This window comes from Sminthopsis crassicaudata, chromosome 1 (genome assembly GCF_048593235.1).
Source record: "Sminthopsis crassicaudata isolate SCR6 chromosome 1, ASM4859323v1, whole genome shotgun sequence".
Taxonomy (NCBI): domain Eukaryota; kingdom Metazoa; phylum Chordata; class Mammalia; order Dasyuromorphia; family Dasyuridae; genus Sminthopsis; species Sminthopsis crassicaudata.
Window position 1 is genome coordinate 65,284,107 of NC_133617.1, and position 20,783 is coordinate 65,304,889.

At 36.5% G+C, this 20,783-nt stretch overlaps 2 protein-coding genes across 5 annotated transcripts in view; one reads left to right on the plus strand and one right to left on the minus strand.

Moving 5' to 3' along the window:
• Positions 1-2,067, minus strand: part of SH3GL1 (SH3 domain containing GRB2 like 1, endophilin A2) — a 101,824-nt gene extending 99,757 nt beyond the window's left edge. For both annotated transcript variants that reach the window (XM_074308273.1, XM_074308258.1), the window contains exon 1: positions 1,841-2,067. In XM_074308273.1, the coding sequence (XP_074164374.1) occupies positions 1,841-1,852 (12 nt within the window). In that variant the 5' untranslated portion in view covers positions 1,853-2,067. The remainder of the gene's footprint in view (positions 1-1,840) is intronic.
• Positions 2,068-2,329: 262 nt separating this feature from the next.
• CHAF1A (chromatin assembly factor 1 subunit A) overlaps positions 2,330-20,783 on the plus strand; it is a 46,695-nt gene continuing 28,241 nt past the window's right edge. For 2 of the 3 annotated variants that reach the window (XM_074308202.1, XM_074308212.1), the window contains exons 1-3: positions 2,330-2,716; positions 5,409-5,459; positions 8,544-9,391. In XM_074308202.1, the coding sequence (XP_074164303.1) occupies positions 2,482-2,716; positions 5,409-5,459; positions 8,544-9,391 (1,134 nt within the window). In that variant the 5' untranslated portion in view covers positions 2,330-2,481. The remainder of the gene's footprint in view (positions 2,717-5,408; positions 5,460-8,543; positions 9,392-20,783) is intronic. The other variant, XM_074308221.1, reaches the window with a different exon arrangement.

The following is a 20,783-nucleotide window of genomic DNA, read 5'->3' on the forward strand; positions in this document are numbered from 1 at the left end:
AAGGAGGACACTCATCAACTAGAAAAAGGCTGAACAAATTGTAGTGTGATCCATGACTTGGGGCAGGAGGGCCCTAACACACACAAAGGGACCCTGAATTTGGGTTCAAATAGGATCTGGATTCTTTCTAGAACAACTTGACCCAAGAGGAGCTGGAGGATTTCAGGCGCTTCTCTGACTCATTATGCCCCACCCCAGAGTCCCAGAGGATAATCTCTTAAATAACAGTTATGATTTAGCCTTAGATTTTACTGGGAGTTTCTCTAGAAAGATACTCAAAGTACAAAATAAGGACATTTCATTGCAACTGTAACAGAAATGCTTAAAACAGATAACATATAAGCACTTATTGACAAATACTTAAAACTTGAAGCAGTAACCCATAAATTCCTATTGCTCTCTCCCGGGAGGTTGATCATTAAGTGTTTTATGCGACTACTAAATAGGCATTTCACTTTCACCTTGGGATTTTCCACCATTTGAGCAATCCACTCAAGGTCTGTACAGATAAATGCTACTTATTGATGGCTATCAGAAAAGGGTGTACTTGCAGAGGGCACCTCCTGCCTAGCAGCCAAGGATTTCAGACTTTTTAAACTCTCAAGCTGCTACCACCACAGTTTAAACAGGCGTTCTCAAACTGCGGCCTGAGGGCTAGATGGGCCACTGAGGACGTTTACGTGTCCCACAGGGTTATGGCAAATGGGCTGAGGGCAGAGACAGAGTGTGAGCTTTTGTTTTTACTATAGTCCGGCCTCCAACAGTCTGAGGGACAGTGAACTGGGCCCCTATTTAAAAAGTTTGAGGACCGATGATTTAAACTTCCAACCCTCAGGATCCATGCCCAGTGGCAATGCTCTGGGCGTTCCCCAGTGAAACAAAGGAAAGCTAGGCCAGTCCCAGAGGATACGTTCAGAAAGGAGACAAAGATGGAGATTTTGACCTCTCTTCTTAAATCCTGGCCTCTTCCTGGCTCAGTGACCTATCTTCTCTGATATCCAGAGGGACAAAGGATGACAACATAACTCCAAAACACATATCCTTCAGCAAGAGGCCAGAGTCCAAAAAGGGGCCATATTGCTCCGACAGGGTCCCCATTTTTAATAACAATTTCATGGGATATTATAAGAAATGAAGATGGGGGAGAGGCTGAGAGAAGGAGGGGAAAATGTGGAACACAACTTGGCCTGGAATACCGCCATCCCAAGGATTCTGTTCATTATGCATTTATTAATCACCTACTGAGTGCTAGGAGAAATACAAACACAAAAACAAGCTAGTCCCTGCCTTTGTGGAGCTTATGGGCTCTGGGGGAGTTTGGAGTGAGATGAGAGGGGTGTATACAAGTACACAGCAAAGTAAGGAATACGTGGATAATTTTAAGGCTCAGGGAGCAGTGATAGACACTGGAGAGTATCTATACAGAAGTGTGGAGATGGGAAATGGTATGACGTCATTCTGAATATTAGAAAGGACTCATGTGAAATTAATCTGAGAAGATAGTTTGGAGCTAGATGGTGCGGCATTTAAATGCCAGACGTCAGAGGTTTTATTTATCTCGGGGCATGAGCTGCCTAGGAGGCGCAGGAAGCAGAGCACAGACGTAGCTCCCCAGCTGCGGAGGTTTGCCGTTTACTTCCCCAGGCCATTTTACAGACGAGGAAACCGAGGCAAACAGGATTAAATGACTTGTGGGGCGAGGCGAGTGGGGGGTTGGGGGGGAGGGGGGTATCACGTAGCTTTTAAGAGAGGCCACATTGTACTCAGGAAGATGAGTCATTTATGCTCTGTGCGCTACCTATTCAGACGCCTAATGGTCCAAAGAGTTTGGATGACTTGCCTTCAAATCCATCTCGGACCTCGGCTGTTTAAGCTTGGCGAGGACGCATAGCCGCTGCCTGCCTCAGTTTCCCCATCCATAAACCCATTTCCCAGGGTTGACGCAAAGACAAAATGAGCCAATATATGTAAAGCGTTTCGCGAAGCTTAAAGCCATATACAAACGCTAACTAGTACTAACCACCGGGACTCCTTTGAAGAAGTGTGTTGTTAAAAGATCAATAGAGCAAGGGAATGCCCGAACGAGCGTCAGAACCCTCCTCCGACTTCTATGACGCCAGCGACGTGGTGCCGCAGCCGTCGCCGCACGGCGTTTGGGGTATCGTGACGTTTGGGAAGGTTCTGTTTCACTGGGGAACGCCCGCCCCTTCTTTAGGCTGCCCAATCCCGAAGCCGAGCTCTCACGTTGACGCTTCCGTCACCCAATCACTGGGCACCTCCTCCTGGGCCTCGATCCAGCTGTCGGATGATTTATCTAGCGGTAGAAGAAAGAGCCCTCCGCCCTCCCTTCAGGAATGTCAATAGGCTGGAGGAAGAACTCGATCTCGCGAGGTTGCCTCTTCCACGTCCCGCCTCCCTGTTCCCTCCCCGGGGGCCCCCGAGCGGGTCACGTGGAGGTCTTTCACCCTATCAGCGGGTCGCATGGTGGGGTCGCTGAGGTTCCCGCCAAATACGAGCCGCGGCGGCTGGAGCGGCGGCGCCGGTGGGCGGGCGGGAGGGAGGGCGAGGAGCAGCCGCCGCGCGGGTCCCGCTTCACCGCCGCTGTGGTCGCTGCTGCCGCTGCCGCCGCCGCCTGAGGGGAACCCGCGCCCGCGCACCGCGGCGATGCTGGAGGAACCCGAGAGCCCGGCGCTCGGCCTGAGGGGGGTAGTGACAGGTACGGGAGCGGCGGCGGCGCCTCTCGGGCCCGGGGCGCGGGCGGTGGGGGAGCGGGGCGCGGGCCCCGAGCATTGCGCCGGGCCATCGGGGGAGGGGACTGGGACCCGAGGCAGCTGGGGCCCGAAGTCCCCCGCGAGCAACCCAGGAGGCAGAGCTGGGGGACGGTAGCGCTCTCCTGGGCCAATTCCCTCTCGCTTTACAAGTGGGGAAACCGAGTCCCAGAAAGTAGAAGCGGGAAAAACAGGATGTTAATAATGGGAGCTGACACCTGAAGCCCTGAGATTCACATACATTATTTATTCTCACTTGAACTTCGGAATCACTCTCTTGGCAGTTATAATCTCCATTTTACAGATGAGACTACTGAGGTTTAAGAGAGGCAGAGAGACCTGTAGGGTCGCCCAACTAATGAGGGTCCAGCCCAGGTTTATGGACTCCCGGTTCAGCATCTCTCCCTTAGGCCACACCACCCTAGAACGTCAGTCAGAGACCATTTAATCCAAGCCCCTCATTTTACAAAGGCATAAACTGAAGTTCAGAGAGGAAGGCTAGAAACAAGCTTGTTCAGTCTCCAGATTTTACCGAGGCAAAAATTGGACCCAGAAGGATAAAGGTAGAGCATAGAGGAGAGAGGGGCCTTAGAGATCATTTAGTTCAGTTCTCAGAATGTGACCTCGGGACACTGGAGGGAGCTGGATCCCCAGTGCCCTTTCAGAGAGTTTGGGAAGTAAATAACTTTTCGTCATAAAAATGATTTTAATTTCTGGTAAATATCAATCGATATAACCAATGTAAATAAAAGCCACATATAGTCATGAATGATTTTTAAGAGAGTAAAGTGGGTTACAAAGAGATCACAAAATTTGAGAACTACCAATCTCGTCCACTAGCTTTGTTTTACTGAGGAGACAGATCCAGTGATAATGTGTATCATAGTTTCCAGAGCATGTGTCCTAACTCACTACTGGACTATGGACTCTTTGAAGACAAGGTCTTATACTTCCTCTTAGCCAGGGCCTATGGGATAAGGATGGAGAGGCACTGATTTCACCAGCAGCAATGGATGAGGCAAGTCCTTTGTAACTTAGCCTTAGAGAGTGGCTGGAGGGCTCTCAAAGGTTAAGTGACTTACCCAGCACCATGCTACGGATTTGTATTTAGTGGCATATCTTGAATTCATCTTCCTGTCTGTAAGGCAAGCCCTGTAATGACTGCCTCTTTAAGAAGTAAATGCCTAATATTTTCAATTGAATACATTTTGATAAGGATTGTTGGTGGGTCTAGGTGATGCTGAAGAGCTAGTAGTCAGAACTCCTTAGTTCACTTACATACTTGATCTTTAAGAGAGTCAGCATTTAAATAGCAATTTGGGTAAATTATCTACCGCAACCCAGTGGGAGAGGTATTATAGATATCCCCATTTTACAGATGAGGAAATAAGCTGAGAGGTTAAGTGAAGCCTTATTTGAACCCAGCACTCTTCACCATTACATCTTTGGCCTTCGGTGGAACTATTAATAGCCTATGGAAGTCATATGGCACAATTATCTTGTTCATGAGTATTGTGACAGAAGACAAGTTGAACAATGAGGTGACTGTACATTTCATGTCCTGGAGCTGAAGAGAATAGAAAAGTGGAAAAAACTTCTTCTTTTGATGATATTAATATCTTGTTAGATTGGTCCTCATTTGTTATGCATTGAAACCTCCTTCATTCCCTTTGGATATCCAGAAAGAGGTGTCACTTCTGGGTTCCCTTTTATCATGCACCCCTTTTTTAACATAGCCCTGGAAAGAGATTTTTGTTTTGATTCCATGGATAGGCAAGTGATACTTGCTGAATATCATAAAAGACTTTATCTAGTTTTTTGTTTTGGCAAAAGTGCATTTTTTTCCTCTGCTTTTTGTGGTGAAAATGTGATGTCATTTATCCATTGGCATTCTATTCTAAAATTCTTAGGAAACCACATAATTATATACCTTTAAACAATAAAGAATAGACTTTGAAGATTTTGTTGGAGAAGACTGACAATCCAGTTTGGAGTTATTTAGCGTTTGAGAGTGAATGTTTTCCAAGAGAGTTTTCATATTTAGTTTAGTGTATTCTTTCATCAAAATCAGTTTCCCTCCTTAGCAAGGAACTTAGTATGTTACAGATATTTGGTATTCTCATAACATTCTGTGAAATTGGATGCCTTGCTCTTTTTTTTTTTTTTTTTTAATTGATAGATGTGAAGGCTTGAGAATGAGGTTTAGGGAATTTTCTTGTTCTCAGAAAAATTAATGGTTGTATAAAATGTATTTTTTTTTCTTTTTCCAGTCCAGATATATCACATTAACATTTCATTATCAAAGTATTATAAATGTCATCTTGAATTTGTATATTCATATCTCCTTGGCTAATTCTTATCAGTTCTTCCAGCTGGAGTTCAGATTGCAGTTTCTCCTTAAAGCTTTCCTGAATTCATTCCATAGTAATCTTATTCCCTTCTGAATTTTTGAAGCATATATTTTCTGTACTGCTAATTTGCTACTTATGTTTTTTGCCTTGAGGATGTGAATTTAGTTTTGTACTTTGTATCACTTGTGGTTGTGCCTGAACTATACCTTGCACACATCAGATGCTTAATAAATATTTGTGGATAGATTTAAATGTTTAGTAATTTATTTTTTGTTGCCTTTGTTTACAGCCATGGAATGCAAAGATAGACCAGCTTTCCCAGCCAAGAAATTAGTACAAGGTAAATTATTGGGATAGGATGAGAAATCAAGTTTGAAACTTTTTTCCTGATCAGTATCTTTTTAATGTAAGTCACTGTAACATTGTTTAACTGTTTAATTATATATGTGTAAATATAAAAGTTTCTTGTAGAATGGGGCTTCTTGATGAGATTCTGAATGTTTCAAACACAAAATTCGGTTTAAGAATATCTCCTGTCTTATACAGAATGTTTTACTTCCAATAGTCATATTTCATGCAACTTGTATTACCTGAAAAATGACCCCAAAAAGTTCATAGAACAATATATACTTTATTCTTTAAGAGAAGATCAGAGACACTTTCCCATCAGATTCAATGTTGTATGTAAAATTAATGTTTCTGATTTACTAAGTTTTATGTTTTATTATTTTATTAGTATTATCCTCCTAATAATTTTAGTTCTTCAGAGATTAGTAGATAATTCTACACTGAAAGACACTAATTAGAAGGAAACACACTGACAGCAATAAGGTTAAATCTTTGTGTCGAGGGAGACAGAAGTGCTCCTAATAAAGAAAGCCAGTTATCTGATATCCTGTCCTGTAAAGAAAAATAGTATACTTTATTCCCCTCCATGGACTGTATTAACCAGCTATCTGGCCAGCTAATTAATTGTTCCTTGTTCACGATACTTCTAGCCCTCCCTCACTTAAATCTAATTCACTTGCATGTCATGGCATCAGCTCCCTGATGACATGTTCCTCTTTGAGAATAAGGACAAACAACAATATGTCATCTTATTCATGCTTGGAATACTTTGCCTCCTCAACTCTGTCTCTTAGCCTTCCTAGTTCTCTCCACTGCTAAAACATTCCCTGATCAGGTAACTTTCCTGTCTCCCTCATTAGACTTGAGGGTAGGGATAGTATATTTGTCTTTCTTTATATTCCCAGATTCTTGTAGAGTGCCAAGATCATAGTAAGTACTTAATAAATTTTTGTTGGTTTAAGTACAATAATTATCTAATGAAGATTCAGAGTTATCAAAGTTAAATTGTTTTGAATATACCATATTGAGACACTTAAGTTAGTAGTGTTTTTGAGATGATTCCCCAAAGATGATTAAAATTAAAAAAAAAAAAAAAGCCTTAAAAATGTCTGTTGTTTTCTAAACAAAAGTTCGCTTCTTGTGAATGATAGATTTTCATTTATTTATTTATTTGTTTGTTTGTTTATTGCCTTACAAAAACTCTCATTTTATTAGAGAGGACAAGTCACTTGTGGAATCTTTCCTACGTCCTTTCATAATTCATATTTGCTATTTTTCTCACTGTCAAATTCTATTGCAGGTCCTTTTAGAGATTTCTTTTTTTTTTTTTTTTTTTTGGACAGTATATATGCATGAGTAATTTTTTTTTTTTTTTTATAACATTATCCCTTGTATTCATTTTTCCACATTATCCCCTCCCTCCCTCTACTCCCTCCCCTTGATGACAGGCAATCCCATACATTTTACATGTGTTACAATATAACTTAGATACAATATATGTGTGTAAATACCATTTTCTTGTTGCACATTAAGTATTAGATTCCGAAGGTGTAATTAACCTGGGTAGATAGACAGTTGTGCTAACAATTTACATTCACTTCCCAGTGTTCCTTCTTTGGGTGTAGTTGTTTCTGTCCATCATTGATCAACTGGAAGTGAGTTGGATCTTCTTTATGTTGAAGATATCCACTTCCATCTGAATACATCTTCATACAACATTGAAGTATACGGCGATCTTCTGGTTCTATTCATTTCACTCAGCAGAATGATAGATTTTTAAAAAGTTCATTTGCTTATAATACTTGAAATTTCCAGTGTTATTCTTAATTTTACCAATGGGGAAACTGAGAGTTGAGTAGGTTAAGTGTCTTGCCCACAGTCATAGCTAGTAAGTGTAAGGTTGAGCCTCAGATCCTGGCATTCTGAGCCCAATACAGTCTCCCTTGGGCCTCACTCCTGAAGACTAAATTTACTTTTCTAGCAGCCAGATTATTTTCAAGGGCTCATTTATAAAGGAATGAAAATTATATACTTACACATGTCTTGAATTGATCTGGAGACTCAAACTTGTTTTGAACTCTGCAATAACCTTATTAAAGGATTGTCAGCATTCTTTTTCAATAAGCTTTAATGGTGAACTAGTAAGAAAAATGTTGCTTTACTTTAACTTGATAAGGTCAATACCCCTTCTTATATGTTATGATTTCTCCAAATTGGTTTATTGCTTGTGGCCTAGAAGGCCCATTCCCCTCACTTCTGCCTTTTTAGTTTCAAGGCTTGGTTTAAGTACCATCTTCTTTAAGAGTGAAGATTTTGTTTAATCCTCTAGATGATTTTTCCTCTTTAGAGATTGCCTTGCATTTGTTTCTCAGTTGTCCGTCTCCAACAGAACATAAACTCTTTCTCATTCTCTCCCTCTCTCTCTTTCTCCTCTCCTTCTCTGTCCTCCTTCATTTCTCTCTGTCTCTCTCTGGAATCGAGAACTGTTTTGTTTTTGTCTTTGTATTCTGAGTGTTTTTACACAGTGTCTGCCCCAGTTAGGTGCTTGAGAAGTGTTTGTTGAATCTTGCCTTTTTGGACTCTATTCATGTCTTCACCATGAACTCACATTCCATAGAATATTAAGGGTTATAAAGTGCTTTCCTCACAACTTTGTGAGGTAAGTAGAATAGGGATTATTGTTATTTTATTGAAATCAAGGCTCAGAGGGATGAAGCAATTTTCCAAAATTCATTTGCTAGGAATCAAGTAGAACTATAATCATGGATTTGATCTTCTGATTCAAGATCTAGGTCCTTACACACAGCAAGATGGCATATAGACAGCGGTGTGGAACTTGAAGTCAGAGAGATTGGGTTTAAAGCCTGCTCTAAAAATCGACTGTGATTCTAGGTATCATTTAACCTCTTTCAGCCTCGTTTTCCTTATCTATAGAAAGAAAATAATGTTAGAATCTTTCAGGTAGTTGTGTGGATCAAATGAAATAATATAAAGTACTTTGAAAATTTTAAAATAATATATAAGGATTAGCAATTATTCACTAAAATGGTATTTTTTTCTTTCTTTACTATTTCAGCTCGGTTGCCTTTCAAGAGATTGATTCCTGTACCAAAGGAGAAAACTGATGGACACTCAGATACCAAGAAATCAGGTTCTCAAAATGTTTCTGTTGAAAGTAAAGTCTCTGATTTAGAAACATCTTTGGAGAACTTGGAAACTGACTGTCAGTTGAACTCTGGAGTGGAACTCACTTCAAAACTTGTGAATGGGAAGGGTCCGTTAGATAACTTTTTAACAAGGAAGGTGAAGAGCCAAACTGGCCAACCTCTGGTCATAATTGATTTGACAGAAGACTCTAATGACAGACTGGGCAGTTCTATGGACCACAGTAAATTAAATTCTGAAGCTTTTTCATCTAGAGAGACTATAAATGGAATCACAGAAAAAGACAAAGGTCTCATGGGGCCATCAGATGCCATTAAAAATCACAAGGTAGCAATATCAGAGGAGCTCAGTTCAGAAGATTCCTCTGCAACATTTAAGAATGATGACTTGGGTGTCTTGAAGGATGAAGACTCAAAGAAATCTTTAAAATCTTTCTCTGAGTTAATACATCTTCCAAAAATGTGTTCAGAAAACAAGCAGGACAATTGGAGTGAAGTTGAGGGTATCCTTTGTAAAGGGAAGGTTCCTGTGGTGGTCTTGCAGGATATCTTGACTGTCAAACCACTTCCAGTGGCATCTTTGGATAAGAGCATTACCTCTGAGAGTGAGGTCCTAAAATTATGCCCTGAAGATGATTCTGTACTTAGCCACTCCTCACTGAGTTCCCCCTCTTCCACTAGCTCACCTGAAGGACCATCTGTATCTGAGAAAAAGAGGATCAATATTAGTCCTTTATCTTCAGTCACACCTGTACATAAGGTAAGTCTTGGTACATATATATGTGTGTGTGTGTGTGTGGGGGGTAATAATCATGGCAGTTAGCAGACTTTCTGTTATAAGTGCCTAATTTGCATGTAGTTATTGCCAACTCAATTAGCAGTGGTTAATTGCAGTGAGCAGATTCTTCAGAAGTCTCATTTCAGATACTGGCTCCAATCTACTTCACCAGAGTAGCAATTATAAACAATTCAGTTCTTATCCCTTTCCTTCACCTGATTTTGCTTGTTTGGGATTTGCTGGCAGCAACTGAAAATGACTTGAAACTGGCAGAGGCAGGGAGAAAGAACAACACAAAATTTAATTCCCTTGTCAGCTTTATTAATTTTGTAGTATCAATTTCAGTTATTTTGGAGGTTCTGACATATTTCTTATTTTTTCTCAACCACTTCAGATTGGTTTTTGAAGGCCTCACGAGTACTACCTCTGTAATATAATTTTATATGTCTAGTATTTATTGATGATGGGCTTGTCAGTGCATTTAGTTGTCTTTTTGATAGCTTTCTTTTATTGTGTTTTAGGTAAAGTGAAAAGAAAAATTTGAAAAATTACTAACAACCACTTTTTTATGTAATGATTTAGACCACAAATTGGATATTCATATCATGATGTTTGCTTAAACAAACAGTTTATGTTGTTGAAACCTAATTATGTTTGATGGTTTTATTTTCTTAATTTCTTCCTAAAATTATTAGTCTGTTGCCTTTTGTGCAACTTGAATAGTTGTGGTTTTTTTCCTTTTGCACCTTTCCAAACGATATAAAAGTAAGGGAGGAATACATTTTTTTCTTGCTTAAAAAACACCAAAACCTTTTAAATTTAACCTTAAAATATAACAAAATCAATTAAATTTACTTTGTAAATATTTATATTTAAGTAATAATATGGATCTCAACCCATAAAATATTTGTAATAGTGTTATTTTCCTCATTTGGAGGAATTTTATTTTAGTTGTTTATACCATATTTTTTTACTTTCATGTTTCATGTTATATGTATTTTTTTTGAGGCAGTGTTAAGTAGTGGAAGGAGCCCTATGTTTACATCTTAGCTCTGGTATATTCATGTGTTCTTGGGCATTTCACTTCCTTTCTCTGGGGCTCAACTTATGGTAAAATGAGGGGTTTCTATTTGTTGACCTAGAGGTTCTTTCTGACTCTCTAATCCTATAATCCTAATTCTTCAATTATTATTTCATAAATTTCATATAGTTCTTATATTCATCATACTTAATCATAATAATTATGTTAATGTACCATTTATCAGAGATTCTCCAATTGTAGGACATTTGTCCCTTTTTTTTTTTTTTCCCAATTTCAAATAATATTGCTTATTAAGTATCTTTAGATAGATACCTTTTTTTTCTGTTGGATAATGATTTCAAAGCACTGCAAAAATTGCTTTTGACTAAAAATTCTCTGATATGTTCCACTTATTCCCCCCAATTGCTATCCAAAAATATTATACAGTTTGCAAATAACAACTGTACCTGTTTCTCTATTAGTGTTGTTACATTATTTTTGCTAACTTGATGAATGAGATAGCACCTCAAAGCTCTTTCTCAATCATAGATGTAGATGAGATATTAAATATCATCTAATCTAATTTAACTTGGATTTCTTTTCCTATTGATCAAGTTGAGTTTTTCTTTTTTATTTCATTTTTTCAAATGAACATTTCAATTTGTGTTTCTAATAGTGATTTTCTTTTAAAATAAATATATAAAAAAGATTCCCCAGACATTAATCAGGAATGATAGAATATTTCCTCATGGCCAAATGAACTTAGAGGTTTTAATGTAATTTTAGAAAATCAGTGTCATAACTCAGTATAAACATTATCCAAAGAACCTCTCTTTTTCAGGGGACAATGAACAGATATCAGTTTATTTCAAAAGAAGGGATAAAGGAACATTGTTTGACATTTAAATGTTAAAAGAAAGAAAAAAAGCCCTGGAATTTATATTAAATTCCTGCCACAGATGTAATTCATAAATATCTGATGTTTCAAATTAAGTGTGACTTCAGTGATTTTGTTTTGTAAAGGACAGTACATTCATTTGTAGATTTACCAATGCTTGGTTTTTTTTTTGTTTTTGTTTTTTTTTAAATAACATTTTATTTATAAAACATACGGATTGGTAATTTTTCAACATTGACCCTTGCAAAACCTTCTATTCCAAATTTTCTCCTCCTTCCCTCAAACCCTTCTTCTAGATGGCAGCTAACCCAGTACATGTTAAATATGTTAAAATATGTTAAATTCAATATATGTATATATTTATACAGTTATCTTGTTGTACAAGAAAAATCAGATCTAGAAAGAAAGAAAAAAAAACTGAGAAGGAAAACAAAAAATGCAAGCAAACAACAGAAAGAATGAAAATGCTATGATGTACCCCTCACTCATTTCCCATAGTCCTCTCTCTGGGTTTAGATGACTCTCTTCATTACTGAACAATTGGAACTGGTTTGAATCATCTCATTGTTAAACAGAGCCATGTCCATCAGAATTGATCATTGTATAGTCTTCTTGTTGCCATGTATAATGATCTCCTGGTTCTGCTCATTTCACTTAGCAACAGTTTATGTAAGTCTCTCCAGACCTCTCTGAAATCATCCTGTTGATTGTTTTATGGAATAATAATATTCCATAACATTCATATAGCATAATTTATTCAGCCATTCTCCAATTGATGGGCATCCATTCAGTTTCCATTTTCTAGCCACTACAAAAAGGACTGCCACAAACATAGTTGCTTGGATTTTTTTTCTAGGCTACTGTACAGAACTAATTTATTACATGATGCATTGCAACCTGTCACCATTGAGAAAAAGAAATGTCATACCTTCATCTGAATAATTAATTTTTGATTTCCATTTCCTCTATAACTAAGATTCTTTTTGACATTTGTAGATTAATGAAAATAAAATGTAGCTTAATGTAAATAATTATAGATTAGTAAAATCAATAAATCTTGTCAAAAGCATACATACTTTTAAAACATTCATAATTTTCTGAATGAATCAGTATGGATTTAGGAATAAATATGCTATCTCTTACAAGGTTTAGGTACTGGAGATTAATTTCTTTTTCATGGAGCACAGTTTTAGAGTTTCATTTGCCTTTGAATTGTTAATTTTTTTGTGATGCTCTACTAAAAAATTATAGTACTAATAGTGTTTTGATACTTCCATTTTATTATTGTGAATTCTCTTACCACCATTGCAGATCGCAATTAATACACGTCTTCTCATTCTCTACTATTCTCGACCATATCTTTTTTTTTTTTTTTTTTTTTTGTAAATTTTTCTTTGATCTACTCACTGTCTAGAGGTCTTTCTTTGCTTCTCTTATTTTGTTGCTATTTAATTAAAACAGTCCTTAAAGTCATGAGTCTTTTCTCACTAATCTGGACCCTTCCTACAAAATACAGCCCTAGACACTGAAAAAGAAGAATTTTGTTTAGAAGTAGGAAGTTTGGAAAAACATCTAAATTCTAACCTTGAGGTTGAGTCTGAAAAGGGTAGATAGATAAAGAGTAAGAAGGCCTCATTGATTAATATGTTCCTGGCTGTGTCATCCACTTAACTAATGTATCTCCCCTTGTGCCTGAATATCTTGATCATGTCTATCTTCCTAGGTACCTAATATATTTAAATATGCTGATTCCCCCATATTCCACAGATTCTTCTCCAATTTGCCCATTTCCTTAAACAACTAAACAAAGAGAATTAGGTTTCATTTTCCCCTGGTTTGGATTTTTAGGGACAATTGTGAGAAAAACAGATCCATTAAAGCAATTTAAATCAAGGAAAAATTTTTTTTGGGGGGGCAACCTAACTTTATTGCTGTGGGGGGGTTACTAAATATAATTATTAAATATAATATGATTTGGCCTAATGGATAAAACCTCTTGCTTTGTGTTGATTATCAGGAAGACTCCATTCTTGGTGTTGTGGAGTAATAAATTCTGTCATCCTGGATCATTTTTACAAGTTGTGTCCTACTTATGTCAATTTAGACTCCAGAATCCTGAGTTTGTTTTTTCTTTACGCCCTCACCACCTCTTTTCCCTATTCCCACCCTAGTTTTATCTTCTGGTATCAGATGTTCTGAACTTATTAACTAAAGTGCATTTCTTCCTCTAACATTTACCTATCCCTTTTCTTCAGATCATCTAAAATCAACCCTTTTTCTTTTCTTTTTTTTTTTTTTTTAATTTAATTTAATTTTATAATTATAACTTTTTTTTTTTTTTTGATAGTACATATGCATGGGTAATTTTTTACAACATTATCCCTTGCACTTACTTCTGTTCAGATTTTTTTCCTTCCTCCCCCAACTCCCTCCCCCAGATGGCAGGCAGTCTTATACATGTTAAATATATTACAGTATATTCTAGATACAATATATGTGTGTAAAACCGAATTCCTTGTTGCACAGGAAGAATTGGATTCAGAAGGTAAAAATAACAGTTTACACTCATTTCCCAGTGTTCCTTTTCTGAATGCAGCTGATTCTGTCCATCATTAATCAATTGGAATTAAACCCTTTTTCTTAACTTCTCTATTGAGGGAACCATTATCCTTTCAGTTAAGCGGGTTCCCAGTTTTTAAATCTTCACTCTTACCCCATTTATCCAGTCAGTTACCAAATCTTGCTTTTCTTTCTCCACATTTTTCCTCTCCTTCCTCTTTTCTCCAGTCATACAACTAGTTCATGCTGTCATCACTCCTTCTCAGACTATTGCAATAGCATCCTACATGGCCTTGTTTCCAGTCACTCCCATCCTGAATCCCCACACAGCACCACATTAATATTCCAAATGCATTGATTTGACCCACTCCCATACTGAAAAAGTTTTAGTGACTGCTTCTTATCTCAAATATGAACTCCTCTGTTTGGCATTTAAAGCTCTTCCAGTCTATCATTGAAGACTGATCCACATGTTTACTCTCCCTCATTCACTCTTTGTTCTAGCCGTAAACTAGCCTGCTTATTATCTCTCTCCATCACATTCCATCTGCTTTCTTCTTTTTGGCTGCTCCATTATGCTTGAAATTCTCCTTAACTCCACTTCCTAGACTTTCTATCTTTCTTCAAAGTACAGCTCAGGTGCTATTTCTTCTAGGGAGACTTTCCTTATTCTTCCTTAGTTATTAATGTCTGAAGCCACTCCCATCTCCTAATACATTGTACTTATTTAGTATAGATTTATATATACTTACTTGTGTATAACTTGTTTCTCACTAGCAGAATGTAAGCTCCTTGAGGGCAGAGACCTTTTCTAGTTGGTTAGTTTGTTTTGATCTTTTCGTCCTTAGTACCTAGGTAAGTGGAACATGGCAATAATAAAGTAATATCCAAATGGTTATTGAATTAAATAGAATTCCATTCTTAGAAGCAATGAGTATTTTGACTTAGCAATTGGTGAGGGAGCCATTTACCTTCCCAGAAGTAAGACTGTACTTCCCACTAAGTCACACTAAGAATATTTAAGAATTAGCTGTGTTCCTCCCTTCAATTTCCCTTTTTGTTTTTCTCCCTGAGCAGACATTCAATATCTTAATTTTAGGATGAAACCTATTGAAAACTATAGTGACCTTTTGCTCACCTATATTAGGGTACACACCTATCCTGGTACACCATGCACAATAGATATAATGGCACAGCCCCTTCATTATCAGGATCCCACTGAGTTTAGTTCCCCTTATCAACCAATTTTATAAGTTCTCCCATATCCCCAAATATGTGGCACCATTCTCTACCCAGTGATGACTAATCCTGGTTTTCTAGCATTGTTTCTTGTTCCAAAGCAATTTTAAATTCTGAATATCTGTTGAATAAACCTACTTATTTTAACTGCTTTTGACTTCCAATTTATTTTTTTTAATGATAGATTTTTATTTTTCCAAATACATGCAAAGATAGTTTTTTTGACACCTTTGTAAAACCTTGTGTTCCAAATTTTTCTTCCTCTCTCCCCCTTCTTCACTCCCCAAGACAGCAAGCAATCCCATATAGGTTAAATATGTGCCATTCTTCTAAACATTTCCACATTTATAATGCTGAACAATAAAGATTACATCAACAAGGAAAAAAAAATGAGAAAAAAAAGAAGCAAGCAAATACCAACAACAAAAAAAAAGGTTGTGATCCACATTCAGTCCCCATAGTCCTCTCTCTGGAAGCAGATGGCTCTTTCCATCACAAGTCTATTGGAATTGCCCTGAATCACCTCATTGTTAAAAAGAGCTAAGTCCATCACATAATCTTGTTGCTATGTGCAATGTTCTCTTGGTTCTGCTCACTTCACTTAGCATCAGTTCATGTAAGTCTTAAGGGCTTTTCTGAAATTAGCCTGCTCTTCATTTCTTTATAGAATAATAACATTCCATTAGCCATTCCCTAGCTCATGAGTATTCACTCAATTTCTAGTTCCTTGCTACTACCAAAGGGGCTCCCACAAAAATTTTTCTGGATGGATCCTTTTCCCTTTTTTTTTTTTTTTTTTTAATTATCTCTAGAATACAGACTCAGCAGAGACTGCTGGATCAACACACTTTGGGATAGTTCCAAATTGCTCTCCAGAATGTTGAATCAGTTCACACTTCCAACAATCATTAGTGTCCCAGTTTTCTCACATCCTTTCTAACATTTATCTTTTGCCTTTTCCTGTCATCTTAGCCGATTTGAGAGGTGTGAAGTGGTACCTCACAGTTGTCTTAATTTGCATTTCTCTGATCAATAGTGATTTAGAACTTTTTTTCATATGATTAGAAATGGTTTTAATTTTTTCATCTAAAATTGTTTTATTATTATTTTGTAGCCTTATAAAGTAATTTCTTAGTAGTTTGATATGACACCAAATAAATAGATTGATTTAGGTAGAATTGTCATTTTTATTCTCTTCTCTTGCTGTTGGACTTTGTTGGTAACATAGAAATGTGGAGGATTTATTTGAGTTTGTTTTATATCCTGCAATTTTGCTAAAGTTGCTAGATGTTTCTAGTAGTTTTTTAGTAAACTCTAGGATTACTCAGATAATCCTAGAGTTTACTAATCATATCACCTGCAAAGAGTGATAATTTTGTTTCCTCTTTACCTCTAATTCCTTTAATTTCTTTTTCTTTTTATTATTGTTAAAGCTAACATTTCTAGTACAATATTGAATAGTAGTGGTGATAATGGGAAACTGTTTCACTGATCTTATCGGGAATGCTTCCAGTTTATTCTCATTATAATGTTTGCTGATGATTTTAGATAGATGCTACTTATTTTTAAGGAAAAATCCATTTATTCCTATGCTCTCTAGTATTTATGTTTTTAAACGAGAATGGGTATTGTATGTTGTCAAATGCTTTTTCTGCATCTATTGATATAATCATAGATTTTTTTTTTTTTTAAAGTTTGGTTATTGATATGGTCAATCGTACTGATGGTTTTCCTGATATTGAACCAGTTCTACATTCCTGGTAAAAATAATTCTACTTGGTCATAATCTATCATCTTGGTGAGATGTTGCTATAATATCTTTGCTAATATTTAAGATTTTTGAATCAATATACATTAGGGAAATTTGTCTAATTTTTTCTCTGTTTTGGCCCTTCTTGGTTTAGGTTATCAGCACCATATTTGTGTCATAAAAAGAATTTGGTAGGGCTCCTTCTTCACCTATTTTTCCAAATAGTTTATATAGTATTGAAAATAATTGTTTTTTAAATGTTTGGTAGAATTCATTTTTGTTCAATAGTTTTCTTACTTTCAATTTTATTAATCTTTCCTTTGATTTTCAGAATTTCTAATTGGTATTTAATTGGGTGTTTTTAGTTTGTTCTTTTTCTAGCTTTTTGAATTATTTTCATTGATTTCTTATTCTATTTTATTCAAGTAAGCAATTAGAGATATAAAATTTTCCCTAAGAACTGCTTTGGCTACATTCATATGTTTTGGTATGTTGTTTAATTATTGTCATTCTCTTGGATGAAATTATCGATTTCTATGATTTGTTGTTCCATCTGCTCATTCTTTAGGATTAGATTATTTAGTTTTCAATTTATTATTTTTTTTTTGTCTTTTTTTTTCCTTGACTGTTTTTACGTAATTTTTATTGTATTATGATCCAAAAAGAATGCATTTATTATTTTTGCCTTTCTGTATTTGATTGAGGTTTTTATGCCCTAATGCATGGTCATTTTTTGTGTAGATGCCACGTACTACTTAGAAAAAGGTGTATTCCTTTCTGTCCCTAATTTTATCCACAGGGCTTTTCATATCTTACTTCTCTAAAATTCTATTTACTTCTTTAATTTCTTTCTTGTTTATTTTGTGGTTAGATTTATCTAGTTCCAATAGAAGGAAGATGAGATCCCCCACTAGTTTTGCGATCTGTTTCTTCTTGCATGTTATTTAACTGCTGTAAGAATTTTTCCTATACCACTTGGTGTATATATATGTTTACTATTGTGTTACTTCATTATCCATGGTACCCTTTAGCAAGATATAGTTTCATTATCTCTTAATTAGATCTATTTTTGCTTTTGCTTGATCTGAGATCAGTATTGTTACCTGTGCTTTTCATTTTTATTTTTACTTCAGCTGAAGCATAGTCTGCTGCAACCTTTTACCTTTACTCTGTATGTACTGCTCTGTCTCAAATATGTTTTTTGTAAACAATATATTGTAGGATTGTAGCTTTTAATCCACTATGCTATCCATTTCTGTTTTATGGGAAAGTTCATCCCATTCACATTCAAACTAAGATTAGTGACTATTTCCTGTCATGCTGTTTTTCCCAAGTTATACTTTTCTCTCTCCTTTCACCTTTTCCTTCCTCCAACCAGTGTTTTGCTTCTGACCACCACTTTCCTCAATCTGCCCTCCCTTTTTTTCAGCCTCCTCTTCTACTTCTGCCTTCCCTTCTATTAACCTCCCAACTTTCTTTTCACTGTTACCCTCTTATTTCCCTATAGGATGAGACGAATTTCTATACTAAACTAAGTATGTATGTTATTTCCTTTTTGAGCCAAATCCAATGAGATTAAGGTTCAAAAAATGCTCATTCCCCTCCCTTCTTTCCCTCAACTGTAATAGGTCTTTTGTGCCTCTTCATGTAATGTAATTTAATAATTCTGGAGTTTAGTTACAATATTCTTTGAAGTTTTCATTTTTGGGGAAAATTTTTTTTTCAAAAGGTAATCAATGTATTCTTGAAGATTTCTTGAAAGATCTTGTCCAAGCTCTTTTTTTTTTTTTTTTTATCATGACTTTCATATAGTCCAGTAATTCTTAGATTAAATAAATCCTAGATTTATTTTCTATGTCTGTTGTTTTTTTCAATGAGGTATTTTAAATTTTCTTCTATTTTTAAGTTTTTTGTTTTGTTTGACGATTCTTGATATCTCATTGAGTCATTCACTTCCATTTTCCCATTTCCAATTCTTAGCAAATTATTTTCTTTAGTTTTTTTTTGCCTCCTTTTGCATTTGGTCAATTGTACTTTTAAAGGAGTTGCTTTTCTAGTAGATATTTTTCCACTTCACCAATTCTATTTTTCAAGGAGTTGTTTTCTTTTTCCATTTTGCCAAATTTATTTTTAAGGAGTTGTTTTCTTCACTTTCTATGTTTCTTTTTCATACTTCTGCTTAGTTCTCATTTCTTTTTCTCATTTTTCTCCCATCTCTTTTAAGATTCTTTTTTGAACTCTTCCAAGAGAGCCTTTTGAGCTGGAGACAGTTCATATTCCTCTTTGAGGCTTCACTTGAAGGCATTTTTGCCTTTGCTGTTCTCTTCTGGGTTTGTGTTCTGATCTTCCCTGTCTCTACAGGAGCTTTTTATAATCAGCTCTTTTTGCTTTTTTGCTACTCTTTTTAAAAGTTGAGCAGTGCTTTTAGAGCACAGGGAAAATTGTCTCAAGCTCTTTTGTAGTGGGACAGGTGTCTCTCACTGACAGTGCTGGGTTGGGATTGGAGGTAATAGTGCTATAGACTTTTCCGCTTTGCTGGGTGGGCCTGGCTAAATCCTCCCTATTATGCTGGGGGTCAGAGGCTCACAATTTGCTTTTTATAGTTGTGTTAGAGGACTTATAGCTGGTCTGCTGATCCACTGACTTTCTGAACCAGGACAGAGATTGCTATTTTTGTATTTTAGCTAAGAGCCTTCCACTAGATTCCCTGTGCTAGACTCCTAGTAACTGGGCCTCCCTGTGCTGGTCCTCTCCGTTTTGTGCCTGTGCTGGACCACATCTCTCTTTTCTCTTTCCCTATCTTAACTGCCCAGACTTTTCCTGAAGTCCTTCCAAAAAATCTTAAGCTAGAAAATTATTACACTTTGAGTGTTTGTGGGTTCTGTCACTCCAAAATCCATTCATAAGCTTAACCTAGCATTGATTCTGAGAGAATCTAGGGAGAGATCAAGTAATGTCTTATCTGTTCTCTGGCCATCTTTGTTTGGCTTTTGACCTTCATGGTTTTCGATGATGTTTACTTCGACCCATTTCTTAAGCATCTCATGTTATAACTCTCCTTGACATGTTCCATCTCTGGTAGTGCATCAGGATGCCATACCTAACCTTCCTCCCCTCCCCCTCCCACAGCCTTTCCCTGGCAATATTCATATTTGGGAACAGAAAGCAAGATCTGGGAGCATGAACCTTCTATCCTAAAGATAAGGATTCCATAGTTCCCTAACCAATACCTGGACTGGGTAGATTGTTTGCCCTAATAGTTCATTTGGTTACTCTCCCCCAATCTTATGAGCAGAGCCAGTAGGAGTAGGGCAAAAATATTCTGTTTTAAATTTGCTGTTGTGATGAGAATTTTTTTTCCCAACTTAATAGTGTTTTTTTTCAAATTTCAATTAGAGATAGTTTTCAACATTAATTTTTGTAAGATTTTGAGTTCCAATTTTTTCTCCTTCCCACCCCTACCCCAAGGCAGCAAGTAATCTATCTTATGTAGGTTATACTCGTATGATCATGTAAAACACATTTTCACATTAGTCATGTTGTGAAAGAAGAATCTAGAACAGAACTCATCTTTTCCCTCAAAACCCATCCTACCAAACTCCTGAGTTCATAATCTTGTTGTGTTTGATTCCTCACTTGCATTCACTTGACATGTTCAGTTTTGTTAAATTTTTGCCTTTTTTTCCCTTCACAAAACCTGAAACTGTCTTTTATTCATGACTTTCTACAAGTTGTGACTATAAATGGAGTTGCCTAAAAATTCATGCAACTTGGTGTTACTTTTATAAATGAATAAAAAGTCAAGATAGTCTTTGCAGTTTTTCCATGTTTTATTAGTTTTATCTCTACACAGCTACTATTCCTAAATATTTGCTTGCCTATGTGCACTGACATATAGTAATCACTT